The 19,945-nt window shown below is 42.8% G+C and overlaps 1 protein-coding gene across 9 annotated transcripts in view; it reads right to left on the bottom strand.

The window, feature by feature from the left end:
* SLC4A4 (solute carrier family 4 member 4) overlaps positions 1-19,945 on the bottom strand; it is a 403,790-nt gene that overhangs the window by 210,856 nt on the left and 172,989 nt on the right. For all 9 annotated transcript variants that reach the window (XM_068233367.1, XM_068233376.1, XM_068233372.1 and 6 more), the window contains one exon: positions 16,999-17,181. In XM_068233367.1, coding sequence (XP_068089468.1) covers positions 16,999-17,181 — 183 coding nt within the window. The remainder of the gene's footprint in view (positions 1-16,998; positions 17,182-19,945) is intronic.

Raw genomic sequence — 19,945 nt, 5'->3', positions numbered from 1 at the left:
GCATTTTTAGCTAAGCTCCGCCCCATCAAAGAAAACTGCCCGGGCTTTTTTCCCCTCATGCTGTGCAAAGCATGATGGGATTTCCTATGTTGTTATTCACGTTGCCTAGCAACTGGAAGGGGTGATCAGGACACAGAACAGTTGGAACTGTCTCATGCTCCCTGTCACCTTCTTTCAACCAAAAAGATGGCTTCCCTCATGAAATCACAAACCTTTGCCTGTTCTTTCAAAACAGGGTGGGTAAGAGATTATATTACCTATATATTTTAATTAACATAAATAATGTAACTTAATGACAGTATGTTTGTTTAGGCTGAAGTTGCTCTTTAAGATGAGATACTGAGGATTGAGGGGATAGATGCAAATTGCATAGATCATTAGACACTGAGAATATAAGGGGTCCTGCTGAATAGAGAGTTCTCCTCAAATGGAATGAGTAAAGATTAGTGTTGCGTATTCCCAAGCTTCAGCAGCATGGATATATGTTGTTGTTTTTATTGCCTAAGCTTTTGCTTCAAAACAAAAGGTAGAGGCAGTTACATACAGTGTAGGGAAAAAGCTTTTCTTGTAAAGATTTCACACATGGGGCTGATTTACTAAGGTTATACTGAGAGAACTTATGTAATTCAACAAACTGTAGACTGTTGTATTTAAAACAATATTTGCTATTAGTAAAAAGAGCCCCTGCCTGAGACATATCAGAGCACAGTGAGGAATGCTGTAAAGTGACTAAATTGGTGTTGCAAACATTCACCTACAAGAATGTTCATGTTCATATCAACAAATCTAGGCTGTCTTTCACACTGCCTAAGTTGCGCAGCAGAATAATTCTGCATGTCAACTCACAGCCCATACAATTCTATGGGGCTGTTCACATCTCTGCTTTGGATTATTGTAACTTGCTGCATGCTGACTGAATTCATGCCTATGTTCAGTCTCCATGGCAGTTCACACACATTCCAAGGCGTGCGTTATACAATGCACCACAGTGAATCCATCCATAGAGCTAGTAAAAATATCTTCCCGTGGAAAGTTCCAACAGTCCTAACTACTGTGAGAGAACGCGGAAAAGCCGCCGCGTGTGCTGCTGAGGAGGCGGCTGATTCCGCGTCCAATGCGGCGGTTTGCACGCGGAAGTGTGCGTCTAGTAACAGGGCAGAACGCGGAAAAGCCGCCGCATGTAACAATAGTAAGGCAGCTGGTTCCGCGTCCAGCGCGGCGGTTTGCACGCGGCAGCGTGTGTCTGGTGTGGCTGAGTCTGTTAGTGCACACAGGCTTAGGAATACGCGCGTGCGCGCTGAGAGGCAGAACTCTTATACTGGGCAAGGAGAGATCAGCTGATCACGCCGATCAGCTGACTCCAGAGCAGGTTACTATTGGTTGATCAATTAGGGGTGGTGCCGGAGAGCACTACTCCATATATAGTTACTGCTGGCCAGTCTCAAGTTGTCTGCCGTTGCGAACACTACGTGGAAGCACTCAGACCTTAGTCAGATCCAACAGTGTGTTTGAACCAGGTGGACCTGGGAATTCACACTGAGCCAGATTACTTGTTCTGTTATTCTGTTTATGCTTAGGCTAGTTCCAGGGTGTAGAGACCACGGACCTCACACCCAGACTAGGGAACTTGTGTTATCTATCTGTTATACTTCAGACTAGTTCCAGGGTGTAGAGACCACGGACCTCACACCCAGACTAGGGAACTTGTGTTATCTATCTGTTATACTTCAGACTAGTTCCAGGGTGTAGAGACCACGGACCTCACACCCAGACTAGGGAACTTGCATTATCAATCTGTTATACTTCAGACTAGTTCCAAGGTGTAGAGACCACGGACCTCACGCCCAGACTAGGGAACTTGCGTTATCAATCTGTTATGCTTCAGACTAGTTCCAGGGTGTAGAGACCACGGACCTCACGCCAGACTAGGGAACTTGTGTTATCTATCTGTTATTCATCAGACTAGTTCCAAGGTGTAGAGACCAAGGACCTCACACCCAGACTAGGCATTGTTGATATCTGTTATGACTTACTGCTTTCCTGACTATCCCTCTGATCTCTGATTCGGTACCTCGCATATCTGATATTCCGTTGCCAGACCCTGCTTGCCTTGTATACCAAATCAGCCTTCTGTCTTTGTACTTTATCTGTCCGTGTGTTGCCGACCAGGCGTGCCCGACCTCGAGAGCTATCTCTCCTCTTAAGAGATAGTCTCCAGATCAGATAGTGACATCCACCTTCAGGTGTCACTCACTCTCTGGTCCTTCCTATCTCCAGCCTGACTCCACCCCTTGGAGAGTCTCAGGCTGCTGGAAGGTTCCTGTGCCCTCAAGAGCAGTATTCCTTTACTGCCATTGATCACCTGCTCAGCAGGTGCATTACTCAAAGTACTACTGTTACACCAAACACTCACATACCTATAGGTGTCCAGAGGTTAGCAATATATCTGTATTATCGGTGATTCTGCAGATCATAAATAATCAGGTATATATCTGCATTCTTGGTGATACTGCAGATCACCAATAATCAGATTTTCTCTGCGTGCTGACACCAATCGTTACAACTACATTCTGATATGACCTAGGGCTGACCACAACTTATCTGACCATTGCATTGCATACAATTAACAACAAGTATGCTTTACCATCACTGTTACCGCATGCATTTTTGCAGTGACACACTGCATGCAGTGCCTTGGGATGCTGCGCGATTAGACCGCAACGCTGCAGTCGCACTGTGAACTTTGCATTGCTTTTGTTTTGCATTGCTTTTGCTTTGCAGTGCGATGTTCAAAGTTACAATGCATCCATTATGTTGCGCCGCAATGCCCCACTGTGAATGTATCAAAAATGTTTGGTAAATTCAGTTGTTTTCTGCTTTACCAAATGCGGTAATGCTTTGTGAATTTAAGCCAATTATGTCAGACACATATACCTGTATATATCAGTCATAATGAAAATCTACTGTGCATATGTGGCTTAAGTTTCCACTCAGCTTTAAGGTGGCCATACACTGGTCGATTTGCCATCAGATTCGACCAACAGATAGTATGGCTACCTTTACTGCAAACAGATTGTGAATCGATTTCAGCATGAAACCGATCACAATCTGTGGTGGTGCTGCCGCTGCCCCCCCCCGCCCCCCCATCCCCCCGCATACATTACCTGCTCCGGCCGGCTCGTGTCACCGCTGTCTTCTTCTCCGCTGGGTTCCGAACCGGCTGGCTTCACTGCTTTCTGTCCATGGAAGTTTAAACAGTAGAGGGCGCTCTACTGTTTAAACTTCCTGCCAGGACAGGAAGTTCAGTGAAGCTGCGGCCCAGCGGAGAAGAGACAGTGGTGACCGGGAGGACTCACGCCAGCCAGAGCAGGTAATGTATTGCCGCTGTATTGCGTCGGTCGTTGGGCATTCAAACGCTGCCATCGACGCACTCCCGACCCGCCGGGGATCAAGTAAAATCTTCCGCACGGACGGCTCGACGGGAATCGGCGGGTACGATTGATTTCAGACGAAAATCAATCGTTTGCGTCTGTGCAACGATTTCACAGCAGATTCGATCACAGTGATCGAATCTGCTGTATATCGGCGGGAAAATCGTTAGGTGTATGGGCCCTTTTAGGCTTTGATTCTACAGTAAAACCTCTGTTATCCATAACTTAGTTAATATCCGAGATGAAAAACTTACTATAACAAGTAACTTGTCTACACATCTTATCTAAAGTTTGGATAGTTTACACAGCAAATCTAGCTACAGACAGCTTCAATAGAATACGATCATTTCTTCCTGTGATACAATGACAGCAGCCATGTTGTTTGTAAACATTACACACAGGCAAAAGCTTATCTGCATCTTCAGCACTCAGCCTAATCCCCCCTCCTCCTCCCTCCTCCCCTCTGCCTCTGAAATCTCTGGCTAGTAAGACTTCCCCCTCCTCCAGCCCAGACTGAGCTCCCATGAGCCCTTGCTACAGTGTTAAGGCTCTCTGAAAGGCTGTGGGCGAGGCTTGTTTAGTTTATAGGGAATTAGAGTTTTAAAACAAAAACAAAAAAGTATTTGGCTTGAGGAATGCCCTATAAACAATAGGTAAGGAACACAATTATGCAATGAGTAAAAGTTCATCTCAGATCCACTTTAAAGGACACCCGAGGTGAAAATAAACTGATGAGACAAACAATTGTATCTATCCTCATTCTCCTAAAATGACTTTTTTTTTAGATATCCCACGGTTTTATTTTATATTTGCATCTAGTGTTTAGGTTTTTACTGTTTCATTGTCTCTGCTCAATGACACCTACATTGTAGTATGCCACAGCTCAAATCTATGAATAATTGACTCTTCTTTATCTCTTTCCTGCTCTCAGAAGCCATTTACTGACAGTAAAGTGTTTTAGGGCTGTAATTACTTATCAGTGAAGGTTATGCTATGGTCTGACCCAGTCCGGCCCGGTCCCAACCCGGGCAGAAACTGTCACTTGCATACCTGATGTTAAAATTTTTCATGCACTCTTATAGTTACCATAGTTTGATTTTATCAAAGAAATAATAGTGCTGTGCAACCAAAGTCTTCAGGGCTAGCCACACCCCACAGCTTGTGTGCTCAGACCAGCTAACTGTTCGCACAATCTGACAGTGAACTGTGGGGGGGGGGGGGATAGGCAAAGACACCCGCTTTGGTCTGCAATCTATGCACCAACATATATTTTAAAACCTATGAGTATTGTAAATAAAGGATGTAGTAGTCTTTCAGTAGACCTGTGACAACAAGGTGGTGTGAACTACGACACCACTCGAGTACATTTTTAGGAACCTTGAGTCAGATCTTGACTCCCGTGTTGCATGATTAATTTTTCCTGTATGAATACCAGCATTGTTTATTGTTAACATTTTTCAGGCAGAAAAAGAAAAAAAGAACAACACAGTCTAGTTATTTGTGTGTTTGGCACATGACATATTGTACACATGTCTATCCCATAATGTCACATGTCACCTCGGTTGTTTTTTAAACCAGATTTCTCAAGCAACCAGAACAAAAAAATCCTGGCCTTTGCTGGATGCATAAATCTACTTTTACACTTCTTTTCACAGTGATAAACCCCTTGTTACATTAATTCTGTCCTTTGTCCTATTTAATTTTTAATTATTGTATTCCAACATTAATACAGAATGTATGCTAAGTATGCAGTGTGGAATATAGTATGTTTTTTTAGCTATGCCAAATCTTCATGCTGACTCTCAAGCAACCAGAAAATACACTTATCCGGCATCAGCCAATAGTGCTGGAAAATGGGGGTTTTACTGTATTTATTTCTCAATGCTAACTTACTACAAAAGGTTTAGGAAAACCACAAAACATTTATCAAGTGAAAAAAACTATAAATATATAAGAGTGCAAGCTTCATTTCAATTAAGGGCTGTCACTAATCTCATGATCATCTAATAAAGCCTTTAATTAGTATGTTCACTTTCTTACCAGCTTCAAAGATCAACATCAAAGTGATAAGTGTATCTCAGCAGCTTATTACAGGCAATGGCAAGACAAGGCTGAAGAACACTGTGTGCAGTGGAGCACGCTGCAAGACACACACTGCAATTGTACACAAAAAATCTATGAGGGATGTTGAAGAACTGCTAAACAGAATGGCTTTGTCCTAAATTGCAGGTCTAGTTTAACATGCATTGCATATGGTTGAAAAAAAATGTTTGTTTTTTTAATGAAAAAGGTTAAAAAAATAAGGTTTCTTGTCTATGTAAATAATTCAGAAAAGTATACTATAGCTAATAACTACAGACATGTTCAATCCTCACAGTATGAAACTGTGATTTTTTTATTGCCTATAATAATTATTGTCATGTATTTGTATACTGCAGCACTGTCACCCACTCACATCTTCCACAGCACTTTACTGATGGTCATGGTCTCATGTCCCTACCGTCTTCTAAAGCTAGTTTTGGGAGGACCAATAAACCTTATCAGTGTGTTTATAGAATGTAAGAGGAAATCCATGCACACATGGTGAGGACACACAAACCCCAAGCAGATAGCGCGCACACACACGCACTCACACACACACACAGGCCCATATGCAATTCACCTTTTCTCCTGAGATATCTCCTAGGACAGTGGTTCCCAACCTTTTTGACGTTGTGACACATCACACCAAATGCTCAGATCTCTGTGATACGTCACATATGTATAATAGGAAAAATACTATTAATAACCATCAATGGATGGAAAGAGTGCATTATCCTGACTATACTTAAAAATGAAGGCTAGAACCTTTCAGGAATATTAATAAAAACAATCAGTGGGACAGTCAGCCCCCCCCCCCCCCCATTTATAATGATAGCACAGCACCGACAATTTGCACCACGTGTTATAGCCGCAGTGCACCCCACCAAAAAAATGCCCCCCTCCCCCCAATCTTGTGTGTAGGTGCCCTCAATATAGGTTGCCAAGCATAGGTGCCCCCAGTATAGGAAATTAGGTGTAGGTGCCCTCAATATAGGTAACCAGCTATTAGGCGCCCCCTTGGAAGGTGGCGCCCTGAGCGACCGCTCTGGTCGCAAAGGTCAAAGGTCGGCTATGATTCCCGCTAACCATTCTGATCCGATCAATCTGAAAAACGGATCTGATCAAATTGGCTGATGGAAATTTGGTCGTTAATGGACACCGACTAATCGTTTTTGATCGACCGTGATAATCGATTGACTGACTGATTAATCGGCCGCGGAATTGTACTGCTATTGGGCGCATTTAATAAAAGGGCAGCAGACAAGGTTAACATTTTATTAACTTGACCACCTCACACACAAAAATAATATCGTGCCATGACAGCGGTGCCAAAACACACTGCACTATATGACAGTTAGAACCTGGACGAAAAAAATGTAGAGAACTGCAAAATGCATCGTTTTCACAGGACCTCGACCTAAACAGGACCTGTGGATGAAGCACCCAGTGAAGATAAACTTCCAGTAGCAACCGTCAAAGATTGGACCTCAAATGCCCTGACTTTATGTCATAATTCTAAGTCAGTAAGTAAGGGAATTTCTCCCCAGAACATACATTGACAACAGTAGACAGCAGTTCTAATGCTTTGTTTTTGTTTATCCAAAGCAAAAACGTTGGACAGAATTACATTTTAAATTAAACCAACTTTTATTTTTGCTGTGGCTAAGGCTAACATTACTGAAGGCTAAGTTTGTATAAGTTCAACCAATGTCAAGCATAACTCTGTAGCTGATTTTGCTCTGTCACAATTTTCAGAAACTCCCATGATTCCATTGTCCATACTAGTGGCTTCTACTGGTGCCCACATTTCCCTCTTTAGGTGTGTGGTGTTTAATTTGGCTGTCACCACTCAGCTACACTAAATTAACTACCTGGAAATTAAGATGGCAAAAAGTGATCGTCAGTTAGGATTTGGCACTGGTTTGGGAGAGTTAGGAGGTTATGTTAATCAATTGAGGTTAGGGACCTATGGTTAGGCATAAGGAACGTCTGCACGTTAAGAAGGGAGGTTAGGGTTAGGTTATGAGGAAAGTCAGCCCATTAAGAGGGAAGTTATAAACTAGGGATAAGGAAGACTGTACTTTGGGGGGACAGGAGGGGGGGTAAAGGTGCCCATACATTTAGTGATGATGGGCAAAATCGACAAACCTCTCTCTGATTGAATCTGATTAGAGAGAGCTCTGCCGGCTGCCCGTACACTGCAGAATGGTTCCCGATCGATTTCAGCATGGGCCAAGTCTGCCACATCCGCAGCCTTGCTACTGCCCTACAGTGTATAAATGTGCCCCCCGTATGTGCATTTACACATTAACTGTATTGTGTCACCCACCGTGCGGTGCCCACCTGTTTTTGGAATCCCCCTCCCTTCCATAAGTATTATACATGCTGCCAGCAAATAGCATGTGGTGCCAGTGTGATGTCACACACGGGCCACGCTGGTGGTATGTACACTGCTAATGGAAGAGCAGTGGATTCCGAGGATGGAAGGGCACTGCATGGTGGGTGACATAGGATAGGTAATATATAAATACACACACGGGGGGCCCATTTATACACTGGAGGGTTTCGTTGCTCGTCCCAATATCGCTTGCTGTTGCCGCCTAGCACCCAAATGACCATGACTGCACGACATCTTACAGCATGTCCAAAATTGGTCGCATCATCGATCGGACATGCTCTTGGCAACACTGATTTTCATGCGATGCGATAATAATTATTGAATCGGTTTGTCGGCCGCCAAGTCAAGAGATGTATCGCCATCTTTAGGTTTCGCCATTAGGATGGACTTAAAATTAGGGAACAGAGTTTATGTTGGGAGGAGACCAGGGTTAGGTGCCAGAAAGGAGAAAGGCACCATTTAGAGATTGCCAATCAATGCGGAAAAGGACCAAAAACTCTTATGAAAGTACCATTGCAAAGTCTGTAGAAGATTATCGGCAACAGCATTTTATCAATAACTATTAGCCACACCTGGTAGCTGGTACCCAAGTTAACAGGCGTACAAATTAAATGTATGCCCCATAAAGAGGTTTAATATGATTACTTTGCGTAGCAAATAAATGATATACTTTCTTCCAGACCTGGTTAGTAGATTAGTCCACAACGACTATGTGTTTCTCAGAGCAAAGTCTGCTTCACCAAAGTAAGCTGGAAAAAGTTATAAAATGGGAACCGGATAAACACAAACACTGTATCTGCATGTAATGGAATATAGCATCCCAAGCATCCCTTATTTCTGTAGTATGGAGCAAAAGTCACCCAGAGTGTTCAACAAGCTGCCATTCACTTATAGGTAATTTGAGGTAAAAGTACATTAGGGGACCCAAACACCAGCCAGGACTGATAATTCCAAGAGGAATTAAGGCCTAAGGTGAACAACGTGAACAGTGTTTGTTTGTGAGTATGCAATGCATTATATGACTCTATTCAACTAATCCTCTGATGAAGTAGACTTTGCTCCGTGAAACATGTGTCAGGTGTTTCCATTGCTATGTGATTGCTATCAGTATGCTACTATTTGTGGCCTAATCAAATAACTGGCTTAAAGGGAATCTGAACTGAAAATAAAGTTATGATATAATGATTTGTATGTGTAGTACATCTTAGGAATAATACATTAATAGCACAGATATGTGTATCATATTGTTTCCAGTACAGGAAGAGTTAAGGTAGCCGTACACCTGACAATTATGGGCAGAATCGACAAAGAGACAAATTTAACTGTAATCGAATCTGATTAGATATAAATTTGTCTCTTGTTGATTCTGCCCATATACTACAGGCCGATTCCCGTCCGATTTCATCATGAAATCTTCAAGGAATCGTCTGAGCCCGTCGCGTCCGCACCGCCACTGCCCCCAAATGTATAAATGTGCCCCCCCGTGAGTGCATTTATACGTTACCTGCCCTGTTGCAGCCTCCGCGCGGTGTCCCGTAAGTACAAGCCATGGCCGTGATTCTAGTAATGGCAGCAGTGCCATCTAAATAATAGCTGGCCATGCCTCAGCATGCTGAAGCTTCTTCTCATGGTCATCTGCCTATATTTTCCTATAATTCTTCATTTCTCTGTGCCCGTCTGTTTTTCTTCTGCCACTGCTGATTACAGAATGCCACTCTCCCATCTGTTCTTACCAAATCCTTGTCACAACACTGATTGGGAACATTGGCATGTTTACATTCTAGTAGCAGTAGGGTATTGTACCGTGTTAGCCATCAGTAAAAGCAAGAAGTTTTAAATCAGGATGATACCATTTATTGGCTAACTAAAAATGAATAAAAATAAGCAAGCTTTCGGCCTTGCAGCCTTCGTCTGGCTTATATCCTGTTAGTTTGCAGGCTGGTGGTACAGACAGCTTATATACATGCAACATCAAAAGGGAAAACAGATATTCTTTTCTAGCATAAATACATGTCATTAAAGGGAAGGTTCAGGGAGGGTGGGTAAAAAATAAAAATAAAATTCCACTTACCCGGGGCTTAAATATCATCCGCCTCATACCAATATAAGAAGTTGTTGTCCTTATTCAAACCGTTCTGCACAGCTTTGAACCAATTTATAAATTTTGTTTCTGCTATTAATCGATCATTTGACGTTTTGAAGCCACCCTTCAGGGCAGTGACACGAAGATCATTCATGCTGTGTCCGTTGGACCAAAAGTGTGTAGCAACTGGGAGTCCAGATTTGGTGTCATTAATAGTGTGCCTGTGTCCATTCATACGTTTGCGCAGAGTTTGTCCAGTTTCTCCCACGTACATCACATTGGGGCATTTAGCACACATGATCAGATATACCAGATTGGTGGAACCACAGGAAAATGTACCTTGTACTCTGTACTCCTGTTGTGAACCTGGTATCGTTACCCTGTCAGTGGAGTAAATGTGTCTGCAGGTCCCACATATTTTTTGTCGGCAGGGTGATGTTCCGTTTTGTTGAGGCCTATTCAAAGAACTCATGACAATCATCTGTTTTAGATTGTGTGGTTGCCGATATGACAAGAGTGAAGGTTTAGGGAATATCTTTTGCAGTCTGTGATCCCTGGTTAAAATGGGTTGAAGTTCCTTAGCAATCCTCCTTAAAATTTCCAGGTGTGGGTTGTAGGTGAAAACCAATGGGACACGGTCCTCTTTCTGGTTTTGCTTATATTTCAGGAGTTTAGTCCTGGGGATGATGCTGGCTTTCCTGATTTGGGCCTCAGCCATAGGAGGACTGCAACCTTGTTTCATGAAAGTGTTCAGACCCCCAGGACTGAACTCCTGAAATATAAGCAAAACCAGAAGGAGGACCGTGTCCCATTGGTTGTCACCTACAACCCACACCTGGAAATTTTAAGGAGGATTGCTAAGGAACTTCATCCCATTTTAACCAGGGATCACAGACTGAGAAAGATATTCCCTAAACCTCCACTCTTGTCATATCGGCAACCACACAATGTAAAACAGATGATTGTCATGAGTTCTTTGAATAGGCCTCAACAAAACGGAACATCACCCTGCCGACAAAAAATATGTGGGACCTGCAGACACATTTACTCCACTGACAGGGTAACGATACCAGGTTCACAACAGGAGTACAGAGTACAAGGTACATTTTCCTGTGGTTCCACCAATCTGGTATATCTGATCATGTGTGCTAAATGCCTCAATGTGATGTACGTGGGATAAACTGGACAAACTCTGCGCAAACGTATGAATGGACACAGGCACACTATTAATGATACCAAATCTGGACTCCCAGTTGCTACACACTTTCGGTCCAACGGACACAGCATGGATGATCTTCGTGTCACTGCCCTGAAGGGTGGCTTCAAAACGTCAAATGATCGATTAATAGCAGAAACAAAATTTATAAATTGGTTCAAAGCTGTGCAGAACGGTTTGAATAAGGACAACAACTTCTTATATTGGTATGAGGCGGATGATATTTAAACTTTCTCAGCCATTCTAGCTGAATTTATGAACTAAGAATTTACGATACCTCTGGGTCAATCCTAATCCAGGTCTGTGAGCAGGGAGTAAACAAGGATGCTTATCTTAGCTAACAACCTTTAACCCCATTTAGATGGTCTGTTTGAATTAAGGCATCTTAATGACATGTATTTATGCTAGAAAAGAATATCTGTTTTCCCTTTTGATGTTGCATGTATATAAGCTGTCTGTACCACCAGCCTGCAAACTAACAGGATATAAGCCCGACGAAGGCTGCAAGGCCGAAAGCTTGCTTATTTTTATTTATTTTTAGTTAGCCAATAAATGGTACCATCCTGATTTAAAACTTCTATGTTTACATTCCTCATTGAGACTTCCCACTGGTCCATTCACTTGTACCCAGAGACAGGACAAGGTCCTCCAGCACCCAAGGCTGACACCAAAGTGCGCCCCCTCATCACTCCCACCCCAGCTGTCACAAACTGATTGCTATTAGAGTAAGAGGCGCCCCGGGGCTCTAGACCCCCCCCCCCCCAACTCCTTAAAGTGAACCACCGGACTAAAAATCTACTCAGCAGAACTGTTGTTTCTTTAACAGTTTCACAGCATCAGAACTTTGCTTTTCTTACCAAAGCATCATTTTAAGCTAAGCTCCACCCATCAAAGAAAACTGCCCGGGCTTTTTTTCCCTGATGCTGTGCAAAGCATGATGGGATTTCCTATATTGTTATTCACATTGCCTAGCAACTGGGAGGGGTGATCAGCACACAGGATAGTTGGAACTGTGTCTCATGCTCCCTGTCACCTCCTTTCAACCAAAAAGATGGCTGCCCTCATGAAATCAAACATTTGCCTGTTCTTTTAAAACAGGGTGGGTAAGAAATTATATTACCTATATATTTTAATTAACATAACTAATGTAAATGAATGACAGTATGTTTGTTTAGGCTGAAGTTCCTCTTTAATCTCTAGTTATCTGGCTTGCAGTTACTGCCATGTATCCCCTTTTCCTTTTTCTCTTTGCATCAAACACAATAGGGGTATGATAGCTGAGTGGGTTGTGTGCCCCCTCCAGCACTGCGCCCTGAGGCTGGAGCCTCTCTCACCTCTGCCTCGCCCTGCTTGTACCTCTGAAATGCTTAGGCAGGAAATTAGTCCAAATGGCTAGAGCTCTTCGCTAGCTGCAGTAAAGTCCCAGGTGTAGATCTCAGCCAGGACACTATCTGTGTGAGGATCACACATTCTCCCTATGTCTGTATGGGTTTCCTATAGGCACTCTAGTTTCCTCAAACATCCTGCAGACATATTCAATACTGTAGTTAATCTCCAGCCTCTGCCCCCCTCTCCCCCATAGTTCAGTAATGAACATTAGACTATGAATGGCGTAGGGATTAGACACCTCTGTATGTCAGGCTATATGACGTGTTCCAGGTACTCCCAGAAGCACTGCAGAATAAGTCAAAAAGTTTCCACCGCTACATGCATAATTATAATAACACTATTAATATTTCTCCTAGGAGCAGAACATGATGAAACAAGAAATTGTCATGCAGTTGTCACTGCGGGTAATCTTTGACCTTGTACTTTATCACCACATGTTCAATTTATATTGTTCAGGTTTATTTCAGGATCAGGTTCATCTAATCAACAATACTCCTTGGAATTGATATCTGAGGTATAGTTGGTGACCATACCTATACACAGTCAAGTAACATATATATATATTTATCAGATCTCTTTGCTTAAGTTTACAAGACTATCTGGATATTATAAAGGTGTCTCGCTTTGTGTTGTGGTTTCTATTATTTGATGTAAAGTATCAGAGACACCCTTTGCTGCAGTGGATGCAGTGAATTGCTTGGGCAGGATGAGTTAAGTGGAAGTGGCAATACAGGAAGCCAGAGAGTTATACACCTTGAGGTGGTCTGAAATTTAGAAAGCCTCATACTATATAGGTTGCAGAAGTAAAAATAAAGACGTTGCTCCTAAACAGAGTGGATATGATTACCATATTCTATTATCTTATTCTGTTCAGTGAACAGACCACAAATAAATCCCCTGTACCATATGCAGGGCCGGTTCTAGCTACAATGGGGCCCTGGGGCAAAAGTAGCTTGGGGGGTCAAACCAAATCACCCCCAGGGCACCCGAGCTAGCTGCCAGGCCCAATCCAACCTACCTACCCCCACCACCACCACACATAATACCATTAGGTGTGCTTCACATGTTCTCTAAAAAGCATTTTGGGGTTCCCATTACTCACCTTCTCCTTTTCCCCTACAGAGTAAACACACAGCATCCCCGCTGTCATGGGTCACCATAACTAGAGGGGAGGAGGGGCACCGTGGGGGCTCTCACAGGCTATGGGGCCCTGGGGCAATTGACCCCTTTGCCTCTATGGAAACACTGGCCCTGACCATATGCATAAGTTAGATTCAATGATACACTGCTACTAAGGCAAACCTCGCTTTTAGCATTAATCCCAAGATCCAAAGTAATGTGTACATTGCCCCAAGTTTACCGTTAGTTCTGAAGCTGCCTGCGCGGGTTCGGAACAGTGGCATGGGTGAGGCGATATGTGCGCTTGTATGTCATTCAGGTGCTGGCCAATCTGAATCCAGGATGCAGTAATCCAGAGAGGATGGAGAAAGTAGTTATAGATTTCCGCACAGTGGAGGGAATATGGCATGCATTCAGTACGCTGCTCAGTATAGCAATAACAGCCAGTAGTTAGTAGTGAACCGGGTCTGAACAGTGCTGCTGATGGCTGGAAGCTTGAAGGGTGGTTGTGCTGTTAAAGAGGTGTGTCAGGGACCCTCCGCCTCAGCTAAACAGATGTTCTGATGTCAGCTCTTTCCTCCTGCCCTGTGTGGGTCAAGGAGAAAAAGTCTTCTGTGGGATATATCTCAGCCTTCACTCTGTCAACAGGGATTTTAGTAGTATACTAGATCATGTTTGACCTGTCCTTATGTGCCAATAGGCCCCACTATTCCAGCAATCCATTGCTTTGTTTTTTGTTTGTTTGTTTTTATGTGCAAACTACTGTTTTAACCAGTTTGTAACTAATTAACTGTTATGGAACTAAAAGCTTAAAAAAAACTACAATGACATGGTGAGACCAGGATTTCCTAACTAGCTATTTTCCTCATGGCTTAAAGCTCAGTTACAGGCAATCCTTTTTGTTATTTTGGAGTGGAAAACAAGTTATAACTTCTGTCAAGTTGTTACAGCCGCCTGAGTCCGAATTGGAAAGTTTTTTTCTCTCTTTCTGTGATTATCCTTAGGACTTCCGGGACTTTAATGAGATTCCTGAGGACAAGAAGTGAGAGACTGCAGTAAAAACTTGACCCGAAGGTCTAACTCTCTCCCATTTCCCAAAGAGGAGGTCTTATTTAGGGTTGTATCTCTTGGCAAGATGTACCACATTTCCTCTCAGAGTAGGAGTGCTAAATATATTGCTTCTTTATCCTTGCTAACATTTGTCCCTTTCTGATGACAGCTTTAGATTATTACTATGACCTAAATTTTCCCTACTCTCACACAATACTCTCCGCTGGTGGTGCCTAACCCTAAGACACCCTGGTGGTGCCTAACCCTAAGACCCCCCTGGTGATTACTATGACCAAACATCTCCCTACTCTCACACAGAGCACTCCTCTGGAGGTGCCTAACACTAACCCCCTCAGAGGTGCCTAACCATGAGACCCCCATGGTGGTGCTCAACCCTAGGCCCCCCCCCCCGCCCCGGTGGTGCCTAACCCTAAGACCCCCCCCTGGTAATGCCTAACCCTAAGACCATCAAGACCATCCCAGTGGTGCCTAATTCTAAGACCCCCTGCTTGTGGTGGGCGTATTCCTTACACCCCCCCCCCCCCCGGTGGTGCCCAACCCCGAATCTTGGCTATAAAAGGGCGCCCTTTTGTAGCCGAATCAAAAACCTTGTAGCTAAACCTTCTATCCAAACCTTGTAGCCAAATTAAAAATCTTGAATATAAAAAGGGTGCCCTTTTGTAGGCAAATCAAAAACCTTGTAGCCAAATCTTGTAGCCAAATCAAAAATCACAACTATAAAAGGGAGCCCTTTTGTAAGCAAATCAAAAATCTTGTAGCCAAATAAAAAATCTTGGCTATAAAAAGGTGCCCTTTTATAGACGAATCAAAAACCTTGTCGCTGAATCAAAAATATTGGCTACAAAAGGGCACTCTTTTGTAGCCGAATCGAAAGCCTTGTAGCCAAAATGAAAACTCAGGCACCCTTTTCACCACCTTGTAGCCAAGATTTGCAGAAATAACATTGAAGTCTATGGTATCGCCCTTTTAATACAGATGGCTCAAGCACCCTTTTCAACTGATTCTGGTAAACCCTCCCTATTTCATCAGTTTCAGAGTGGAGATTACACTTATTAAAGTGTTTACTACTACTACTTCAAGTGGAACTCTTGAACACTTGTACTACATCAAAGGTCATACATACAGCAGTGTAAAGGTGGCCATACACTGGTCGATTTGCCATCAGATTCGACCAACAGATAGATCCCTCTCTGATCGGATCGTATGGCTGCCTTTACTGCAAACATCTGTGGTGGTGGTGCTGCCGCTGACCCCCCCCCCCCCCCAATACATTACCTGCTCCGGCCGGAGCATGTCCCGCTGTCACTGCTGTCTTCTTCTCCTCTGGGTTCCGGATTCCGGACCGGCTGGCTTCACTTCTTTCTGTCCAGGGCGCTCTACTGTTTAAACTTCCTGCTGGGACAGGAAGTAGCCAGCCGGTCTGGAATCTGGAACCCAGCGGAGAAGAAGACAGCGGTGACAGTGGGACACGCTCCTGCCGGAGCAGGTAATGTATTGCCGCTGTATTGTGTCGGTCATCGGGCATTCGAACACCGCTATTGCCGCACTCCCGACCTGCCGGCAATCGAGCAAAATCTTCGGCACGGACGGCTCGACGGGAATCGACGGGAACGATTGATTTTGGACGGAAATCAATCGTTTGCGTTTGCGCAACGATTTCACAGCAGATTCAATCACAGTGATCGAATCTGCTGTATATGGGTGGAAAAATCGTTAGGTGTGTGGGCCCCTTTAGTGGAACAAATGCATGGAGACTACCTTATTCAAGCTTGTTAAGCTCACAATGGTTTGATCTCTATCTACTACCTGATAGAGGTTAGGTACTGTGTCATTTTATTCCCCTCTGGGAGAGAGGTTGTCCCATGCTTCCAATCACTCCCCCTGCTTTTGTTGTAAGAAAGAGCTAAGCATCTCCTGGGCTGACACTGGTCCTGCCTCATGTGCTTTTTAGAATACTTATGTGGTTGACTAAGCCAACCTTCCTCCACTATTGGCCTAAGGAGGGTCATTTGGCCCCAGGAAGCAGCTGGGAACAAGGCCAGGTTTCTGAAGAGTGCAGGAAACAATGAAACATTTTATAAGTAAAATAAGTTGTAGACCACTGTATATTTCAAACATGGAAAGTAGAGGAGCTTTTTAAAAATCCTTGAAACCTGGTTTAGGCACTAGAGTACTGAAATGCAAACAGGCAGTATGGCAGTTTACTTACTGAGAGGTTTAAGGACGTTGGAGCTGTGATCATCAACATTTTCGTTATCTGACTTCTCAGCATCTGAATAATTTTCTAATTTATCTTTGTCCTTTTTGTCTTTGTGGCCAGTTCTACGCCTGTGACGTCTTCTTCTCCTGTAGCTCTTGGGCACATGTACTCCTATATAGACTGTATGATGGCCTAGGAGGAAAATACAAAAAGTCATTATTACAGATCAAACCCTTTAACATAATGATCTTGATTCAGAGGCTAATTACAGTATCTACATTGGTCAACAGTGTAAAACAAACACAACTACCATTTCCGTCCACTAGCAGACAATGCCTTCATTTATTTTAAATAGGCAAAGATAATTGGAGCATTTTATGCTACCCAGAGATGATTGTTCCTGATTATTTTATGAATAACTGGGCACATTATTCTTAGTTTTAGATACTCTTGCTCTGTATGCTAAAAGTATGCAAATACTCAATAAACTCACAAGCTCTTGGTCAGTTTTCAATATAATCTAATCCCTCTTTCATTGTGACTGCTGTCCTACAAGGGTTACAGGAGGGTAGAAAATACATAGATTCAAGCACTGATCATAGCCATGTTTAAGCTATTCATAAAGGGTTACTCGGAAAAAAACTTTGCCATTATGCAGTATCTACAGAAAGTTCAGCTGTAATTAACTTTAAATCACTTGAGTGTCAACACAAAAGTTACGTATTTTTCAGGGACAGGTGAATGTTTACATTAGCCCATAAACAATTCACTTTTTCTTCTAAGTTTTCTTCTAGGAAATTATTTTTCATCTTCTGTTAAAAATAACTTTTCAGCACTCTGCAATTGAAAATGTAGCAGTAGGTGAAAATAGGTGAAAAAGAACTGTCAGAATTACTCAATGTCAAATGTATTTTCTGCCTTTCTGCTGGCTTAAAAAACATCCACTAGTTGAAAGGGCACGGCTATCTCCGCTATAGATTATAGCCGTTATACAGAAATCTTGGCGCAGACAGTATTCAATTGCCTCCCGCTATAATAGCGGCAATTTGTAGTCGCTATTTCTAGCTGCTATTTTTAATGTGTTGCCGAATGCCGATACTTGTTATTATTATTTATTTATAAAGCGCCAACATATTCCATGGAGCTGTACAATGTAAGAAAACAAACAAGGGATACATAATGATACAGACAATGATATACATCAAATATGAACACTGATACAAGATACAGCACTGCTGATTACAATAGCAAATTTACCATGATGACTAAAATGTATAAATGTGTAACAGAGTGCAAGCCATTAAATTAATAACATTCCATGACACAAAAGGGTGAGAGCCCTGCCCTTGCGAGCTTACAATCTAATCTGTTGCTATTTTCTATGTACAGCCGCTATGGTGCCTACAATTGTAGCCGCTATTTGTAGCTGCAGAGAAGGGTTAGGCACCAACAAGGGGGGTTAAAGTGAATGGTAACTTTCCCTCTCCCTTTCCCCGTTGTTGCGCTGGCTCCCCGGTAGCGGTATTCGACCGTTTCGTTCAAATACCGCTGTTCCCCACTGAAGGGAGGCTTCGGAAATGCTTCGGGAGCCCTAGTACTCCTGAAGATGGGCCGCTCTACACTGCGCACGCACAAGCACCCTTTATGAAGCACTCGCACATGCGCAGTATGGAGCCGCCTGTCTTTGGGAGGACTCGGGTCCTGAAGACTTCCAAAGTCCCCGCGGCAGGGGGTTTGGAACGGGGGAGACAGCGCAGCACCGAGGGCACCGGGACAGGGAAGGCTCATAAGGACCCGAGCCTTCCCGCTCCTTAGGTGAGTATGTGACTTTTTTTTACTTGGATGGATTCCCATTAGCTTTAAGGGTTAGAGTAGGGAGAGATTAAGTCATAGTAAAATATCAGTAAATATTACCGATATTTTACTAGATTAATGTAGTGGTATATAAGTAACACTACCGACATTCTATTATCGCTATCTTGCGCCCTTTTAAACTTGCTGTGTTTTTAATGTATGCGCTTAAAAGGCTTTTTATTAATGAGGTGTAAAAATAACACCTGGGAGAAAGCTCAGGAGAAAAAGTGACTTGAATTAGGGCCATGTAGTCTTGATAATCATTTATCTCCATAAGTGAATACTGGGGTGGCATATCTTTCTTTCTTTCTACAAAGTCGAAGATCACTATCATACCTTCCAACTATAACCAATTGTATGTCTCTCCAGGGAATTAATTCGGTCCTGAAGAAGTGGACATTGAGCCACAAACACATAGACCAACTTTTTTTCTTCCTGGAGTTAATACGTATATTTATAAAATAGTCTCTTTGAAGCTTCTCTTAGATATTTATCAGGCACTGTTATTATTGTGTATTCATGTAGCGCTGACATCTTCCGCAAAGTACTTGGTCATGTCACTAACTGTCCCTCAGAGGTGCTTACAATCTAATCCCTGCTATATTTACCATAGTCATAGTTCACAAGTCTGTGGACAACAATTGCAGGAGCAAAAGAAAGCAGCTGGATATAATAGCAGGCTATTGGATTTCATCCCGGCTGTGTACTGAATGCTGTACTGTCCTATTTCTATGTCTAGAGTTACACTTTAAGTCACCGCAGGTTAACAGTCATTTCTAATAAACTATAATAAGGTACATACAATTGCAACATAAAACAGAAATCTAAGTAAGGTTAATATTACATTTCAGAGGATGTAAAATTTTCCCCCAAGGCACTCAAGACCTGTTCTGCAAACATTCATTTCTTTAATTTCTCACTGTGTGTGTATATATAGTAATAGGATTCTTTACCAGAACGGCATCATTTTTAGCAAATAAAAGTGAAAAGAAATAATAAAAACAATGAAATGTGAAATAGGAGCGTCTGGAAAAGCTCCAAATAATTTAGTCCAAGCTATTTGTAGAAAATTGTTCTCATGAGAAAGCATCATTGTATAATG

This window comes from Hyperolius riggenbachi, chromosome 1 (assembly GCF_040937935.1).
Source record: "Hyperolius riggenbachi isolate aHypRig1 chromosome 1, aHypRig1.pri, whole genome shotgun sequence".
Classification (NCBI taxonomy): domain Eukaryota; kingdom Metazoa; phylum Chordata; class Amphibia; order Anura; family Hyperoliidae; genus Hyperolius; species Hyperolius riggenbachi.
The sequence above is the reverse complement of the archived record's forward strand: the minus strand, read 5'-3'. Positions and strand labels throughout refer to the sequence as shown.